Here is a 17,825-nt window from a genome sequence, read left to right as displayed (position 1 = left end):
ATGGAGGATTCCATGGGTAGCAAGGTATTTTTGGAACCGACTTTCCATATACTCTGTCCCATTGTCACTCTTCAAAATTTGAAGAGTGGCATTAAATTGGGTATTAACCAACTGATGAAAGTGCTGAAAACATGAAAAAACTTTATTTTTTGTGTGCATAAGGTAGACCCAAGTGAACCTAGAATAGCAGTTAATAAAAGTGACATACCACCGATGTCCAGAAAGGGAAGTTTTCCTACTAGGACCCCATACATCATATGAACAACATGAAATAAGGAAGAGGATCTTTTATTAGAACTAGGATAATTTGAGCGTGTCTGTTCAGCCAAGACATAAGGCTCACAAAAAAAGTCTTCCTTAGTACAATCTTTAACTAATGCTGGAAATAAAGTTAATAAAGTACCTAAAGGGGGATGGCCTAGCCTGGAGTGCCATTTGTGTAATTCAGAAGAGAAAGATGCAGAAGGTAAAGCCTGGGTAGGTGTAGGATCTCCATCAAGCAGGTACAATCCGCCATGCATTTTACCTGTTCCAATCGTCTTCCCCGAGTCTAGTTCCTGAAAAACATAGTGAGTGGGAAAAAAAGTCGCTTTACAATTCAGGGATTTTGTGATACTGCTAATGGAAAGGAGGTTAGTTGTAAATTTCAGAATATGCAACACAGATGACAGTGTAAGGGAAGGAGAACAACCAATGGATCCTTTCCCTGAGATAAAGGAGAGGGACTCATCAGCAACTTTGACTTTATCCTTACCAGAAGCAGGAGAATATGTATTAAATAGTGTTGGCAGAATCGTGGGTTAGAAAGAGAGAATGAGAGAAAATAATGTGTTATATTCATTGATAGGTAAGCCCCTCTATTTATAATAGAGGGGAAATTACAAAGAGACTAAACTAGGCGATGTGGGACTAAAACCCACATAGCCCACTTACACTTAATAACATAAGAAGAATAAAACTACCCCAAAAAGGCCAGAATACCCCCACGGTATTCTGGAGTACATATTCCAACACTCCCCCTCAAGCTGGATTATACAAATAAGTAAAGAAAGAAGATCCAGCTTGAACTAAAGAAAAAAAGAACTCCATCATAATGCTAACACTCCCCCTCAGGTTGGCGCATACAAGGTACTAATGCCCAACTTGAACAAAATGGGAAAAAAATAAGTTGTAGCAGAATCCAACTTCAAGACGATGCAACTCCCAAATAAACCTTCAAGAACTGGAAAAAATAGATCTTCAAAACTTGGGCAGACTTGATCAGCAAACTGGGACTGAAATGTCTTCCAAAAAAGGCAGCTTTCACCAATCTTCTATTGCTGTCCAGTGATGAATCTCTGAATGATAATCTTGAAGATAAGTAACTAGGGTAGTGAGCAGATGAATCAAGCAGCAAAAAAGATCAAGCAGTTGAAAAAATCAACCCAACTGTAGAACCTTATATAGGCAGGCAATAACCAAACATCTTTAATACTTTAATACTTCAATCTCCCCCTTACGGCAAAATCAACCCAATAACAAAGTAGATACCCATTGGCAATGGTGAAAGCTCTGATCTTCTATGTTTTGCACCAAGTGTTCCTGCAAGTTCTGCTTCTACAATGTCTGCAGGTGTACTGTACATAATCCCGCCCTCACGTGTAGTACACGTGGACATAACAGAGATGATGTAAGAGATAGGGCAAAAACATAATATTCCAGAATTTTCCAAAGAGGTGCTAAGGGTAATGGAAAAGGAAGAAATGACAAATTAGAGCATACCATTAACTTCCAAAGGAGTTATGGGTATATGCCAAAGGTATGTTTTGGGAGGTGGTGAATTGAAAAGAGCAATGGGATAATGAACCATGGACAAATACAATGCAACACAGTAATCTTCAACCTTTTTCAATCGATCAAACTAATTCCAAATACCAATCCCCAATGATCAGATCTGAATTATAAAAAAACAGGCCTGATTTTTAGAAGGAGGAGGCACCATTCTTCAAATACTTGATCGATCTTCACACAAGGAAGAACCAGTGTGCAAAATTCCAAACTATAAACTCCCACATGCTAAATAGAATTGACGAAGATATCTGGACAGTAATGGATGTAAGAAGTTTCAACAAAAAACTTGGATCAGATCTGAATTAATGAATAAGGCTAAGATCAAGCTCTCAAAGTAAGCCGGATATGAACCAAAAAAGCTTTACATAATTGAATAGGTTTGTAGTTGCAACCAATAACCTTGGAACACACTGTTGTAATCCCAAATAAGCTGATCTCCAGGGTATTAGATTCGAGTCTTCAATAATGAAAGAAATTCGATCTCCAATAGTAGGATACTCAGTCTCAATGATAGGGCAGCAGTAGTCCACATAAAGGCAACAGTAACATGTTAACCAGTCATGCTTACAGAAGCCAATCAATAAAACCAGCAAGATATGTAGTGAAGCCCAATAGAATCAGCAAATATAAGATAAATAACTCGACAGATCTATAGGTAGTTGAAGTAGCCAGCCACATAGGAACAAGTAAAAAAAAGATTGATAATTAGAGAAACCAAGCCATAAGAATGAACCTGAATTTTTTCCAAATATAACTGATGAATGATGCTGAAATATTGGTTGAATACTCCTTTGATGGTTATAAAACTCTCCTCAAAAGAACAGCAAGAGAGGACTGCCCTAACCCTTAGATCGATAATAGTCAGGGTTTTGTATAAAACCCTGAAAGTGAAGATCGATTGTAGGGAAGGGGGCTTCAACAAAAGTGATGATGACTTGCCAAAGGTGATGTCTTCTGGTAATAGATGCTGACCTCAACTGCGGGAATGGATTTCCAGTTCAAATAACCAATCTCCTTGGTGATTGAGACTTGATCTTCAAGTGGGAGAAACACCAAAGTGCAGAAAAAATAGGGCAGTAGCTATCTTGTGTAAAATAACTTCTTCAAGCCATGAATAATTGAAGTAAATTTCCTCTCTTGATAGTTGAAACACCTCCAAAAAACTCCAGCAGCAGCAAGCAACCCTAACCCTAAAATCGATGTGTCAGGGTTTTGTAAAACCCTGAAAAGGAGGATCGATTGGGGTCAGTGGTCTTCAAACACTTGGAAAGAGGCTAATACTGAGGTCGAGTGGTCCTTGTAGTTGGAGTAATCAGCCCACCAAAAATTAGCAAAAATAGAAACCTGTAACCCTAATTTCGATTTGAGTCAGGGTTTTAGCAGGTAACCAACCAAAAATAGCAGGTTGAGAAGGTTGTGCTGTGAAAACAAATCCAGCCATCAGAAAGTGTCCAAACTTAGGTCGAGTAGGGCTTGTAGTAGTAGGGACTCACCCCCAAAAAATCAACTGCATTTGAAAAGGGAAACCCCAAAATTGATTGGAGTCAGGGTTTTGAAAAACCCTGACAAGTTGAGATCGATTTGGGTATGGAGGCTGGAAAAGTTAATAAAAGATGGAGAGAAAGAAAAAAAGGGAAGGAAGACTATGGAATGGGGTAGACGAGTGCTGGAAAAGGTTGCATAGGAGGCTCCAACAATGGAGGATCAATCTTCATTAGGTAGAAATCAGATCTCCAAAAATTCTGAACAGCTCCAATATCGCACGTATGGCTCCAGCAGATTTTGAACAGAATTTTTTTAATAAAAAAAGGTAGAAAGGGAGGGGGGCAGCAACTAAATCATTGGTATGTTGTATTTACCTCATTAGGGCTGCCCCTTTACAAGGTTGAGAAGAAGAAAACAGAAGAAGGAGAAGCTGAGAAAAGGAGAAGGGAGAAGTTGATTGAAGAGATGGATTAGGGTTTTCTTTCTCTTTTTCTAACCTACATCAGACCAGCTTTGATACCATGTTGGCAGAATCGTGGGTTAGAAAGACAGAATGAGAGAAAATAATGTGTTATATTCATTGATAGGTAAGCCCCTCTATTTATAATAGAGGGAAAATTACAAAGAGACTACACTAGGCGATGTGGGACTAAAACCCACATAGCCCACTTGCACTTAATAACATAAGAAGAATAAAACTACCCCAAAAAGGCCAGAATACCCCCACGGTATTCTGGAGTACATATTCCAACACTCCCCCTCAAGCTGGATTATACAAATAAGTAAAGAAAGAAGATACAGCTTGAACTAAAGAAAAAAAGAACTCCATAATAATGCTAACAAAAAGGCTGGAAGAACCTGTCATGTGATCAGTAGCCCCGGAGTCTATGATCCATGGAGTGGAAACTACTGATGCACAATGACCAGCAAAGGAAATACCTGTACGGGCAAAGAAGGAACCTGAATTGGCAGCAGATGTAGTAGAGGTAGCGGATGTGTTCAACATACGACGTAGAGCCTGGAGTTCTTCCTGGGAGAAACCGATGTCAGCAGTGGGAGTTGGAGCTACACTTTCAGTGTGATTGGCTTTGTTTTTAGACTTAGCACGACCACGTTTGGCCTCAAAATCAGCAGGCTTCCCATGTAATTTCCAACACTGAGCCTTAGTGTGATATGGTTTGTGACAATGCTCACACTTCACAGGCTCTTTGGTAGTAGTAGTAGCAGCATAGTTGTCATGGCGTCGCCATGGCGTCCTGGCACTGGAGAAGCATGCATGTCGACCTACGCCATGGCGTCCCTCTTCGATTTCTTCTTTCCCTCTTCGATTTCTTCTTCCTTTCTCTCTGTCTCTGTTTAGTTGATTTCTGTGATGAGTTCTTACTGGAATTGATAGAACATGATGTGGCGATGCTTCGCCTGAAGGTTTAGACTGGACCGAGAAGAGTTGAAGGAGTTATCTCCTTCGTACTGTGCTGTTTTCCGTCCTAGGCTGAAGTCGTAAGGTTGAAGACAACCATAAATCCATAATCCGATCGTGGGTTATTACAAACCCTTATTTTTGTTTTTTTCCTAAAGTAGCCTTCTCTTCTTTTATTCTCCTTTGTTCGTACTTTACACATCCCTCCAAGTTTACCCTTAGTCATTAAATCAAAACCCTTTTATGCCCTTTCTTAGATTTTGCTTAATTAAAAGATTGCTATCCTTAAAACTTGAGAAACAATAGAGAAAAAATAAAACATGGCTTGAGTATACATCTATTAAAACATTAAAAATAGAGAAAATAAAAAATAAAACATGATCGACATGACACCCCTCCACTGACTTGGATCGCCATGACGACGTGACAACTATGAGTAGCAACAACACTATCAGAAGAAATAATAGGAGTGGAGCCAGCACCCTACCATTGTAATCATCATGGCAGCCCTTTGTATCTCTTCACTGTGAACATAAGAAAAAGTCTCCTCTAAAGTGGGAAAAGGAACCCTACCAAGGACTTGCACCCGATTAGGGTCATAATCATCATTGAAGCCAGCTAGGAAATCATAGACCCGAAACTGATCAACATACGAATGATAAGCAGTAATGTCAGCAGTAGTAGTAGGTGGAAACTGAGCATAATGATCCAATTGCTGCCATAAACACTTGAGAGCAGCATAGTATTTAGTGATAGACATCTCCTTCTAAGTAGTATTTTGGAGTGTCTTCCTGATTTCATAAACCTGAGCACCACTTCCTGATCGACCATAAGTTCCCTTGACAGCAGTCCATATCTGAATAGCAGTGTCAAGGAGGAGATATTGATTGGAAAGGTTAGTGGTCATAGAATTCAAAACAAACGACATCACCATAGCATCATTGGCAGCCCATTTAGTACGGGCAGCACCAACTTTCATAGGTTGTTTGGTGGTGCCAGTAAGATGGTCAGTAAGTCCCCTACCAGCCACGGTCAAGGATAATGATTTGGCCCAAATTAAGTAATTCGTACCATCAAGTTTAATGGCAGTAGCATAGGGAAGAAAGTCATTCCTAGTATGACCATCTCCTCCAGAAGTAGTAGCAGTCATCTCTGAGTCCCTCATAATTCAGCCAGGCAGAAAAAAAAATCAGTTCTTCAAAAACTTGAATTGAGTGTGAAAGATGGGTTTTGAGATTGCAGAATTTTCAACCGTTAGAATGGGCTGAAACTTAGGTCGAGTTTCCCTCTAACAGTAGGGAAGATATCCTCCAAAAATTAGCTCCTTCTGATGAGCCAATAAAAAGCCTTAAATTTGTCAAAATTTAGGAAAAAAAAACTGATTGTAGAAAAATCGCAAGGTTGAATCAGAATTTGGTTTTGATCCAGATCTGCAGTCTTCAAACAGGGAATGGTGTAGACCAATTACAGCAGGAACCAATCTCCACAAAAGCAGAAATCAAACTTCAGTTGAAAGGATAGCTCGATCACCAAGGATGGAGGAAACCTGCCGGCAGATTTAGGTCACACCACTGTTCTTCGATCTTCAATGAGGTGACATTGAGGGCAGCAGCTAAACTTGCATTAGATCACCTCATAGTTGCTGCCTTGATGGAGAGAAAGAGACCGAGAGTGGTGGAGAAGAAAAAAAACTGAAACTGAGAGGGGGAAGAACCAGAAAACCTGAGAAAAGAGAGAGGGGGAAGAACCAGAAAACCAGAAAACTGAGAAAGGCTGCTCTTAGATCAGAGTTGGCTCTGATACCATGTTAACTGCCCTATGAACTGAATGCTTGAATGATCAAAATCGATCACCCAGGCCCTTTATTTATATTAAATTGAATTACAACTAATCAAAGTAAAAATAGGAATGCTGCCTCAGTCCTAATCCTATTAGGAATTCCTAATACAACTAGGAATACCAAAATAGAACTCGGCTGAGGGAAAAACAATAAAAAAGAGAAAAACAAAAGAAAGACAAACATAATATAACTAGGACTAATTACCCCAATCGGGTAAGTAACCTATTTCAACAGTAAGTGTTCATATTGCAAAAGTAGTCACCCAAAATGGTGTTTTGGATTTGCACCCTTGATTGGTAGTGTACGGTCGAATCCTAATGTATACTTACACATTGTCTAAGTACTAGAAGATATAATAAGCAAGTTAAACAACTAAATCATACAAACATAGAGTCAGCGAGTCATAGAATTAAGTATATAATTTGCATGTCAACACACTTTTCTAATACAAGTGTTTACTAATAATAATTACTACGTTGTTTAGGATAGATCCCACTCATGGTCCGATAGAACTGACATGCATTGTCCTTTGACTATAGGACAAATGAATGCCACGTGATAGTCTGGAAGAAGAAACGAGTATATTCCTCCATAGTTGCCATGTAACTTGCATCATCGACATACTGAAGGTAACCTATCCTAGGAGATATGGGTCACCAAACTATAAAGAACTACCCACTGCTGATCCACTGTCATATGACACCATTGGTAGCATGTACGGCTGGTGGGTTGGATAGGAGAAGATGTCGTCCACAATAGACGATCCAGTATGTCCCTGTGACTGAGAGTCATACTCAAAACTGGGAATGGAGCAAGCTTCAAGGATGTGCTAGGAAGCTTCAATGATGTTTTCCCAAGTGATTCCGGCATTGATGCGGCGAAAAATCAAAGAAGAAAGCAAAAAACAGCAAAAGCCAGCTTAAACAGTCAAAATGGGAGTCACCAGAGAGCTTTCGACCGAGAGTCGCGAGACATTGCACTTTTATGACCTGAGTTTGTAAATCTGGCCGAAATTTTGGCATCTCGCCAAAATTTCGACCGAGATGTATTTTTTCATTTCAACTATGCATCTCGTTCTCAGCCTGGTTGAATATTCGCTGAGATTTAGTACTATGACGTATGTTAATGATATTATAATCTTAGGAAACGACTCCTTAGGCACAAGGAAGAAGAACTTGTCTCGAGTACAGGTTTCGACATGCCAAGTTTCCGAATTGGGTCGAGATCTCTACTGAGTTGGGGTAATAATGTAGTCTTAGATAGGTAGGAGACCTACTAGGAGCCAGACAACAGGATCAATCGCAAAAGGGGTTGTTGGTTTGAATGGACAGCACTAGGATTTAGGTTAATTCTAGCGTTTAGGATGGGAATTTGGGAATGGGTCTTATATGGCTTTAATATGCAGGTCTAGGGGGTTATTATGGGATAAAAATAATTGGATTTGGTTAAGTTTGAAAAATCTGCAGAATTAGGGTTAGGGTTTTGGGTTTTGGGTTTTAGGAATTAGGAAATAGGCTGAATTTAGGGTTTCTAATGGGAATTTAGGGCAGGGTTTTGGATCGAGTATAGGTAGGGCAGTGAGGGTACTGTGGTTGAAATTTGATGATAAATTAATGGGGAAATTTATTTGAATTGGGAAATTAGGGTTTAATGGAGATAGGATTAATGGAGGTCGATTGGAGAATGATTAGGGTAGACTGTAAGGAATTATGAGAAGAAGATAGTTGCCGAAAATTAAATAACTCACTGGGTTTGAAGATCAACAGTAGTAGGAGCTTGAGAATTGATTGAAGAGGACCTCCCGATCATAAGCAGATGCAAGGAGTCGTAGGAGTCCATCCACCCTTTCCACCTTGATAAACCACAAGGATGCAACACTCAAAGAGCAACAGCAGCAACAAAGGCAGCAAGCATAAAGCTGAGTTTTTATTAATCAAAATTCATGTTCAATACTTGGCCTCCGTACAACCTTATAGAAAAGACTCAAAATTAGACTCCTACACTAAAAAGGAAAGGTCTAACCCAATCCTTAGCCTATTAGGTAACTTAAACTAACTAGGAAACTAAAATATTAAAAGAAATAGACTCAAAACATGGCTGGACAGATAGAGTCCTAATCCAGCCCAACTTACATCACATGACCACTTAAGTTGTCACATGACCACTTAACCAAGTCATCTGATCACTGAAATTGAACTAATTGGATGCAACCAATTTGAACCGGTTCAATTAAAAAAACATAAAAATAAACTAAGTATTGGGTTAATCCCGTATGCAACCTATGTACCCCTAGTTTAGGCTCATTAAAGTGGCCTAATACATAGAAAACCCTTGGGAACAAAGGCCCAACATGTATATAACCCAACCCTAGGCCTATTTCTAAAGAAATAAGCCAATTTCTATGATGAACTTGCATCAGGTAAATTTTTTTCCCAACTCGAAGGCTGGTTTCGGTGGGTTTTAGCCCTAGTTTGGGTCTGAAACTTGGTACTCAGCCTATTTGAGACCATTTAAACACAATGACACTATCAGATTTTGCAAAAACAAAGTCCAAATAGGAGTTTCACTTTGGACGCTAGGTTGGTAGGCGACGCCGTACTAAAATACCCTACGCTACACATAATTTAGTAATAGAAAGCAATCAAAGCATTCAATTAATGTAAAACAACTTAAATAAGCATTAGAAATGTTAAAGTGTACAATACATCAATCTGTTTAAATATTACATCTATGATCTATCATCCCATAAAATGTGATGCATTCACTCATTCAGAATGAGTCGTTCCACATATTCTTCCCATGTCATACTGCTGCTGTAGTATTGCACATAGTTTTCCATAGAACTTATTTAAGTGTTGTCATCAACATATTCCAAGTCCCCTATCTTAAGGTATATAAGTGTCGGTTGCCATGAGGCGTGAGATTCACTGCTACTGTCATATTGAGGCATGTATGAGTGTGGCTAGTTTAGGACTGGGAATATGTCCACAAAACTTGACCAGTGCTTTGATTTTCGAACTCAAGTGCTGAGTACCCAAACTGACCATAGCCACTATATTCGGAATCGGTGCTCTTCTGGCCATAATCATAGTCATGATAAGGATGAGACGAATGCCACGACTGACGCTCACTAGTAGTAACTATACTCATGCTTCCGAAACTTGCAAGCATGGTGTTCATACTCATGTCATCATCCGGAGCCTGTGACTGTTTGTGACCCTTCTGTCTCTTATAGTTATGTAACATATATTAAATTGACATGAATCTACCAAAGTTTGAACAAATTTTTTTTTTGCAAAAAAGAGATTTGGGGAAAAATTGTTTGTCTTTCAAAAAATCTTCAAATTTTAAATGAATAATCGCAAATATGTTGCAAATCCTTCAGTTTTATAGCTAAATGCAGTCTCCAAAAGGTTGTATGTTGAAATCCAAGTGCAAAATGAGGCAGCAACAGCTCACAAGGGAAAAAAAAAGGGTTGAAATTTGGCACTCAATAGAGAACTTGCGAGTTCTGAAAGTTTTTAAAGGCCAAAAGGGTCGAAATCTAGGTCTGGTCGAGAGATCTCGACTCGACCAAGATTTCGCCCGAGATGGTGTAGTTTTTTAACTTGCATATCATCTCATCTCGACCACTTCAAAAACCAAGATCTCGCGAGTTCTTCTTCCATGATTAGGCATAGAAGAGGTCAAGGCATATCTCTGCCGCAATTTTCAGATGAAGGACTTAAGGGTGCCCAAATATTTTTGGGGATTGAAGTTGTTTATTCCAAGAAAGGTGTTAAGTCTTATAAGAGATATGCTATAGATCTTCTATTTGGGATTGGTATGTTGGGCTATAACTCTGTTGAGAACCCTATGGATCCGAATTTGAAACTTGGGGTGTGTGATGGCAAAGAGTTTGAGAATAAACATCAGTATCGAAGACTAATTGGGAAACTTATTTATCTGATTATCCTTCGTCTATATATTTCCTTTGTTTTAGGAGTCATTAATCAATTTATGGAGAACCCTAAACATGCTCATTCGGATGTTGTTTGTCGTGTTCTGCAGTATCATAAAGGTCCTCTTGGCAAAGGTCTTATTTATCGTCGTCATGTTACACTGATATTGTGGGTTATTCTAATTCTGATTGGGCCGATGCTGCCAACGGTCATAGATCAACCACTGGATATTGTGCGTTTTGTTGGTGGTAACCTTTCTTCTTGGAGGAGTAAGAAGTAGATTATTGTGGCTGGGTCGAGTGCAGAGGTTGAGTATAGAGCTATGGCTCATACTACAGCAGAGTTGATGTGGTTGAAGTCTCTCCTAAAAGAGTTGGGGTTCTCTGTTCTTCAACCAATGAAGATGTATTGTGATAATCAAGCTGCAATTTATACTAGTAGCAATCTAGTTTTTCATGAGAGGACCTAGCATATCGAAGTTGATTGTCATTGTGAGAAATGCAGTCATACAAAAGCTTATTTCAACTCTGTTCGTCAACTCCAGCAATCAACTTGGTGATATGCTTACAAAGGCGTTGTTTCGACCTGCATTTCTTAGTGGTTGTTCCAAGCTGAGTATGGGAGATATAGATACTCTAGCTTGAGGGGGAGTGATAGAGTGCGTATCGGTTGGAGGTCCATGGGGGTCCACGGACCTCTTTACCGTGGGATAGTTTTTCTTATAGTTCTCATCTAAGTAGGTTTCTGTTTCCTAGTGTCATTAGATTAATCTTTCCTATTGCTATCATGTTTTACTTCTTAATAAAAATAAAGTGGGCTGGCGATAGATTGATCTATCTATCGCATATCCCTTTTCTTCTCCTATCTCTCTCGACTTCTCCATCTTTCTCGCCTCTTATCTTCTCTATATTATGGTTTCTTAAGTTTTAATTCCATCACAGAAACAAACATTGAAAATAATATGGCTTGGATCCTCCTGATTAGTGGAGAAATCGCAATGGCCCATCTACACCCTGTGAGTCTGTGACATAGAACCAGTAGCCATCGCTGGATCACCCTCTCCTGGAATCCTTTGAAAACCCTCTCCAGGGAGTATGGAAGCCCATGATTTAGAGTGAAGGGCTCTGCCGCCATAGAGTCATCCTCCCCTAATGAGCTGGAAAACAATCCTATCATCTCACCTGTCTCATTGTGATGGATCCTCCCAACAAGCATGTTCCAGTTCCTGTAATAGATACTCACTGAAATCCTAGTAAAGAGATCAGACATACTCATCGCATATGCTACCCTCAAAAGACTCTCCTAGTGATATGCTTTGCCAGCTACTCTGCTCCTGAAATATTCTCAATCTCTCTTCCTAAAGTGATCATAAAAGCACCGAAAGAGGCACCAATGATCAAACTAATACCCTAAGAAACCAACAACATCCTCCAAGAATCCAGTCCCTGAAATGCCCATTCAGTTTTTGATTTCATAATGTTACTAAGATATGTGGATAAATTTAGATATACTATTTCTGATTTGTGCTTGTTTATGATTGCTTATTTATTTTTGTTGCTGGTGCAGTTCTATGGTTCCTGGATCGAGAAACCCAATGTGGGGAGAAGAGTTTGACTTTTATGTTGATGTGCTTCCTGTACAGGTATTTATTAGTTCTCATCACATATACTGGCATATGTACAGGATCCATTAGGGAAATGGTAAACATTTACTGTGTGCAATAGTATAGTATTGAGCAATTTATTGTCTTCCTATTGTGTTGTGTGTGTTGAAAAACAGTAGAATAATAATCTCCATGTTTCTTACACAAACGTAATCAGTTCTAACTTTGACTTTAATTGGTAATTTTCTTGATGTCTTCTTGATTTATAGCTGTGAAAAGCTTCTCTGGTAGGGCACTCTTCATGCCATTTTGTATCGTCTTGGGGAAGGATGCTATGCCAGGCTTTTTAGAGATAAATTTGCCTCTGAGCAGTAGGTTATGCTGAGGGGATTGTGAATTAGGTTGTCTCATTGGACAGAAGCAATGTTTCAAATATCAGAAAATTGACAAACAATCAGAGTGGATTGTTGATCTGACTGAGTGGATCATACTCTTTAAAAAAATATATATTTTATTAATTTTATAAAAAAAAAAAAATGTGGCCTTGGCGCAATGGTAAGGTTGCTCCATTGCGATCTAGTGGTCGCGGGTTGGAGCCTGGAAACAGCCTTTCTGCAGAGCAGGGTAAGGCTGCGTACATTATGATACTCCCCAGACCCCGCAGTGTTGGGAGCCTCATGCACTAGGTACTCCCTTTTTTTTTTTATAATTGATAAAAAAACAAAGAAGTGAGGAAAAAAGAAGGGATAATAGTCCAAGATACATTGTAGGTTTATGCAGCCCCAAGAAGTGGTTGAGGTTAGGGGTAGATGGGAAGTTTGCTGGTGTTGGCTTTGCTATCCTTCAACTTTCCATCACTTGCGTCAGAATTCGTTGGATCGATATCTAGTCCCACCAGCGGCAGAGACAATTTGATAGGTACCTCCAGCAGTTGCTTCAGCTGCTTACCTTGAACCAATAGGAATAGCACTGCCCATATAATGAGTCAATTTGGCTGATCTTCTGACTCCTGAGTGATTGGCTGATTTTCCTGATTCACTTGGTCGATCCACCGAGTCAGGAAACCGATCCTCTGGGGTGACTCACGGGCCTGATATGATCAGCAGATTCCTGACTTGACTCTGATTTTTAAAACAGTGAGCAGCACTGGGTTTGTTCAAGGACATTCCCCTTATTTACCTCTCTGGATTGGTTTCAAATTGCCATGTCCAAAATCCACGCTGAAAATGAAGCAAGACCTACTGGCCACTAATCATGTGGGTTACACGATTTAATCCAATACATGATCATTAGTATGCTTCTCCATCTGAGAAAGAAAAATAAAATTCCATCGCTTTATTTATTTAAAGAAAACATTTCTTTCTCGGGCAATTCATTATTGATATTTTTGTTTCCATTTTTTACAGGCTTGGTTATATACTGTTTGAGCAAAGCCACTTGTAGTTCTCAAAGGGGTCTAGCTTGCTAAGTTACTGTTAGAAAGTTTGTGATTGTTTTCATCTCCAGTTAGTATTAATTGTCCAGTACAGTGCTGTGTGTGTTTTCTTATCATATGTGAGAAACATAAGATATATTTGTCTCATATTTTCCTTGATTTATATTTTTCATTGAAGCTGTTTAGGTTTGTGTTCATTGAATCAGTTTTTGCTAATGTAGATTAATGTCACAATATATGATTGGGATATAATTTGGAAAAGCACAATTCTTGGTTCTGTGACTGTTCCCATTGAAGATGAAGGTCAAAGTGGAGCAGTCTGGCATACTTTGGATAGCACTTCAGGGCAGGTAGTTAAGTTCTTGACATCTACCATATTCTTTTTTCGTTTGAATTTTGTTGCACTAAGCCTATATATGTATGTATTTCAGGTTTGCCTCTTCATTAAAACATGTAAAATCCCTGGAAACTCTTCTAGGTAATAGCAATCTCCTTTCTCATAAAGATCTTACTTGGTTCAATTATGAAGAATTGCATCATGAATTCCTGTTTAAAAATATCTTCCAAGTGGGATGCTGTAGCATGCTTGATTGTGTGTGTTTCGATGACACTGTCCACCAATTCCTTTTCACAAATGAACCACTAACACCTTCTGCTAACTATCACCAAGAAGCTTGGTAATACTAGTATCTTGCATCTCTGATAGTGTAAAAGCTAGGTTTGCAGGCAACGGCAAAGGATTTGGGAATCTGCACTTCTAGGTGCTTAATATATTCATATTAAACGTCAAAGGGTTAAAACGTAGCTTTCATTGTACTGTTTCTTTTCAGAGGATGAATAGAAAACAGATTTTGAGTCACGTTTGTTACTGATTCTATTTTGTTCCAAGGCAGGTGTTAAATTAATTGCTTAAAATTTTGAATAACCTTGGGCTCTTGAATTTAGTCTTATACTTCATGAGGTTCTTGGGTTTGTAAGTAATTCAGAATAGGTAGAATTTTCCAACTTCCATAGTGACCGTCAATATAAGCTTATCCACATGGTATTGAGGTTCTAAATATCGGTTTGAAGCTGATTTCGACCCTGGCCGGAACTTAGATTTTCCAGGTTTTGACCGAAACCTGGTATTTTTCTGGGCCTAACTTGAAATGTCATGGGTTGTTGAACTTGAAACTGGTCGAAACCATAGTTATCAAGGTGATAAGGTGACCCAAGGCGGTGGAGGGATGCCTACGCGCTTAGGCGACAAGGTGCCTGCCTAGGTGACCAAGGCATCCAAGTGTTATTTTTTATTTTCCCTCTTTTTTAACATTATTTAGTATGCTACAATATATATCTTATATCATCAAAAATCAATATTAAGCCACATCAAGTCATCAAAAATCAACATTAAGTCACATCAAGTCATCAAAAATCAACTTAGAACTAGAAGACAGCAGAACTGAAGAAGCAAGCTATTGGAAGTTTGAAACAATCAAAACATACATTTGGTTTATATAGTTATTAGAATTGGTAATTGTCCTGGTATACATAGTCTCACATTTGGTTTATACTGTTTTTAGAAAATATGATCCTTTTCTATATGTAATTAAACTGCTCTTGATTTAGAGAAATGTTCATGTTCTCTAAGAAGTTTGAGTGGTCAAATGATTTTATTTTTACATGAGACTTTTTGTATTAGGTAGAGCAGAAAACCAGCTTTCCAATAAATCTAAGATTGCTTAAATCTGATTTATATTGAAAGAGTTTTGTTCTGGTCAAACTTTATTTGGTGTGCGTGAATGCTGTCAAAATCGATTTGAATTAAAATATTTTTTTTAGATATCAAAACAAATGAATATTTTACCGCTCTTTTTGCTTTTTAGCAATGTTCTACCATATTAAGATTTATGGAATTTTTAGATTTGAAAAAAACCCAGCATTAGAAAGTTTAAAATTTCACATATTGCCGAAAATCCAATTTTTGTTCTTAAATTGGAGGGTTGACTTTTATCCTTATAGAATGTGACGAAAGATAATACTAACTAGAATCTGAAAAAGAAAAATTGAAGAGATGAGAGAGAAAGGTGGACTGTCTAGAGAAGTAACGTCGATACTAGCAATCCCCCCCAGAGCCTTTATTTATATCTGAACGAGTATATAGCAATAGACTTGTTTGTAATAGGAATTAGAATAGAAACTAGTTACAACTCAAATAGACTAACTTAGAGACAACTTCTAAACACACTAGGACTCCAAGACACCAAGTCACGATAAAGGGAAAACTGCCCCTATCGTGTTATAATAATTAACAGTTCCCCTCAAGCTAGAGTATACATATATCAAAAGAATGCTTCATCTTGGACTAATAAGAATAGATTTTAAAAGCAGCACCAGTCTTGAATAGCAGTTGTAGATGCCAGTGAGCACGGAGAGAGAAATAAGCATCATTTAGGTAGCAATATCAACTCAAGCACACAAATCATCAGCAACATCAGTAGATAATAACCGCCATGTCGAACAAATCCAATCAACAACCGGCAAAATAAGCGGTAGTGAACACTAACTGCAATCCACGATATCATATCAGCAACAGCAATATCAAAAGCACTTCACAAAAAAGGCTAGTAGTAGGTAGCACTTCTCAAAGAATGATAAAAGTGGTGTGTAACTTTAGCCTCACTATGGCATTTGATGAGGTGGTCGATATTGATGATAAAGAGGTACCTCAAAGTGATTTTTTCAGATACCTGGGCTCTATCGTAAATAAAGAAGGCGATATAGAAGGTGATGTTTCCCAGAGAATTAAATTAGGATGGTTTAAGAGGAGAGGGGCAAGCGACGTTCTCTGTGATTGGTGTATTCCGTTAAATCTCAAAGGAGAATTTTGTAGGACTGCCATTAGACTAGCCATGATGTATGGTGCGGAATGTTAGGCAGTGAAGATTTGGCATGTAGATAAAATAAGTGTGGCGGAGATGAGGATGTTGAGATGGACGTGTGGCAAGACTAGGAAGGATAAAGTTAGAAATGACCATATTAGAGCTGAGTTGGGAGAGGCCCATATTCATGAGAAGCTACGAGAGAGTCGTTTGAGGTGGCATGGTCATGTTCAAAGAAGGCCTCGGGATGCACCAGTGCGGAGGAGTGACCTGATTTAGATTGAAGGATCTAAAAGAGCTAGGGGCAGGCCTAAAATGACCCTAGGAGAAGTAGTGAAGAAAGACATGCATAGTTTGGGCCTTCTCTCAAGCATGGCCTCAAATAGAGATGTTTGGAGGACAACGATCTATGTTACTTACCCCATTTAGGTGGGTTTTCCCGAGTTTCTGCCGATGTTGTATTTTTTTTTTTTTCAGTCTTTGCAAGGATCCATGTAGCCAACCCCATTTAGTTGGGATAAGGCTGAGTTGTTGCTGTTGTTTTCTTATCTTTGATTACCCCACTTTCCTAGTTGTTGCTGTTTATAACCCTTTGAATATATGGATAGGGTTTTAAACGGGTATGCTGGAGCTAATGCTCGAAGAAGAATCACATTAGATAAGCAAGGGCCCACAGTGGTTCATCAGAAACCTGGCCATCTGCAAACCATATTTAATCTCCCTCCTGATGAGGTAAGTGCCACGAAACTGTCATATTTAAAAAAAATTATCCATTGGTATTTGTATATAGTCTTCCCCTCCCCCTATGTACCCTAACAATCTGCGTAAGAAAATATCCAGCCAATGCAATCAGCAGCCTCATGACTAAAATTCATTATTTTAGGTTGTTGATCGTAGTTATTCATGCGCACTAGAGAGGTCATTCTTGTACCAAGGTCGAATGTACGTCTCGACATGGCACATTTGCTTCCATTCTAATGTGTTTTCTAAGCAAATGAAGGTTAGCTTTTCTTGTTCTCTTTTATTATGTTCTTTCTTTTTCGTTTTAAAGATTTTGTATTACACTTTTTTATTTTGATCTGCAGCCTTTTGGAGGCACATGATGTGAAGATAAGTTACAAAACCTGAAAGCTGTAAAATTTCAACAATATAAACTGAGCTTTTTTTGTTTTAAGAGTGTACCTTTTGGGGGAGAAGATGTACACCAATATATATACATTTACTAACATATGCTATCTATTGCATGTTCTATTCATTCTGGCTGATTATGTGTTTAGATAAATGACTAGAGACCTGCTCTGATATGGCCGGGTCACCAGTGACCTGGCTACCATCTAGGGGGGCATCTCAAATTAATACCATCTGACAGTTTGGGTGAGTTGATTCCAGGTCAACCCACTTCTCTCTCGT

General features: G+C 38.7%; 1 protein-coding gene across 1 annotated transcript in view; it reads left to right on the top strand.

Moving 5' to 3' along the window:
- The window catches only part of LOC122655243 (BAG-associated GRAM protein 1-like), a 58,680-nt gene that overhangs the window by 26,418 nt on the left and 14,437 nt on the right, over nt 1–17,825 (top strand). Inside the window, exons 4-8 of the mRNA XM_043849452.1 lie at nt 12,083–12,158; nt 13,776–13,904; nt 13,986–14,032; nt 17,024–17,147; nt 17,299–17,415. Coding sequence (XP_043705387.1) covers nt 12,083–12,158; nt 13,776–13,904; nt 13,986–14,032; nt 17,024–17,147; nt 17,299–17,415 — 493 coding nt within the window. The remainder of the gene's footprint in view (nt 1–12,082; nt 12,159–13,775; nt 13,905–13,985; nt 14,033–17,023; nt 17,148–17,298; nt 17,416–17,825) is intronic.

The sequence above is a fragment of the Telopea speciosissima genome, chromosome 3, assembly GCF_018873765.1.
Source record: "Telopea speciosissima isolate NSW1024214 ecotype Mountain lineage chromosome 3, Tspe_v1, whole genome shotgun sequence".
NCBI classification, from domain to species: Eukaryota; Viridiplantae; Streptophyta; class Magnoliopsida; order Proteales; family Proteaceae; genus Telopea; species Telopea speciosissima.
The sequence above is the reverse complement of the archived record's forward strand: the minus strand, read 5'-3'. Positions and strand labels throughout refer to the sequence as shown.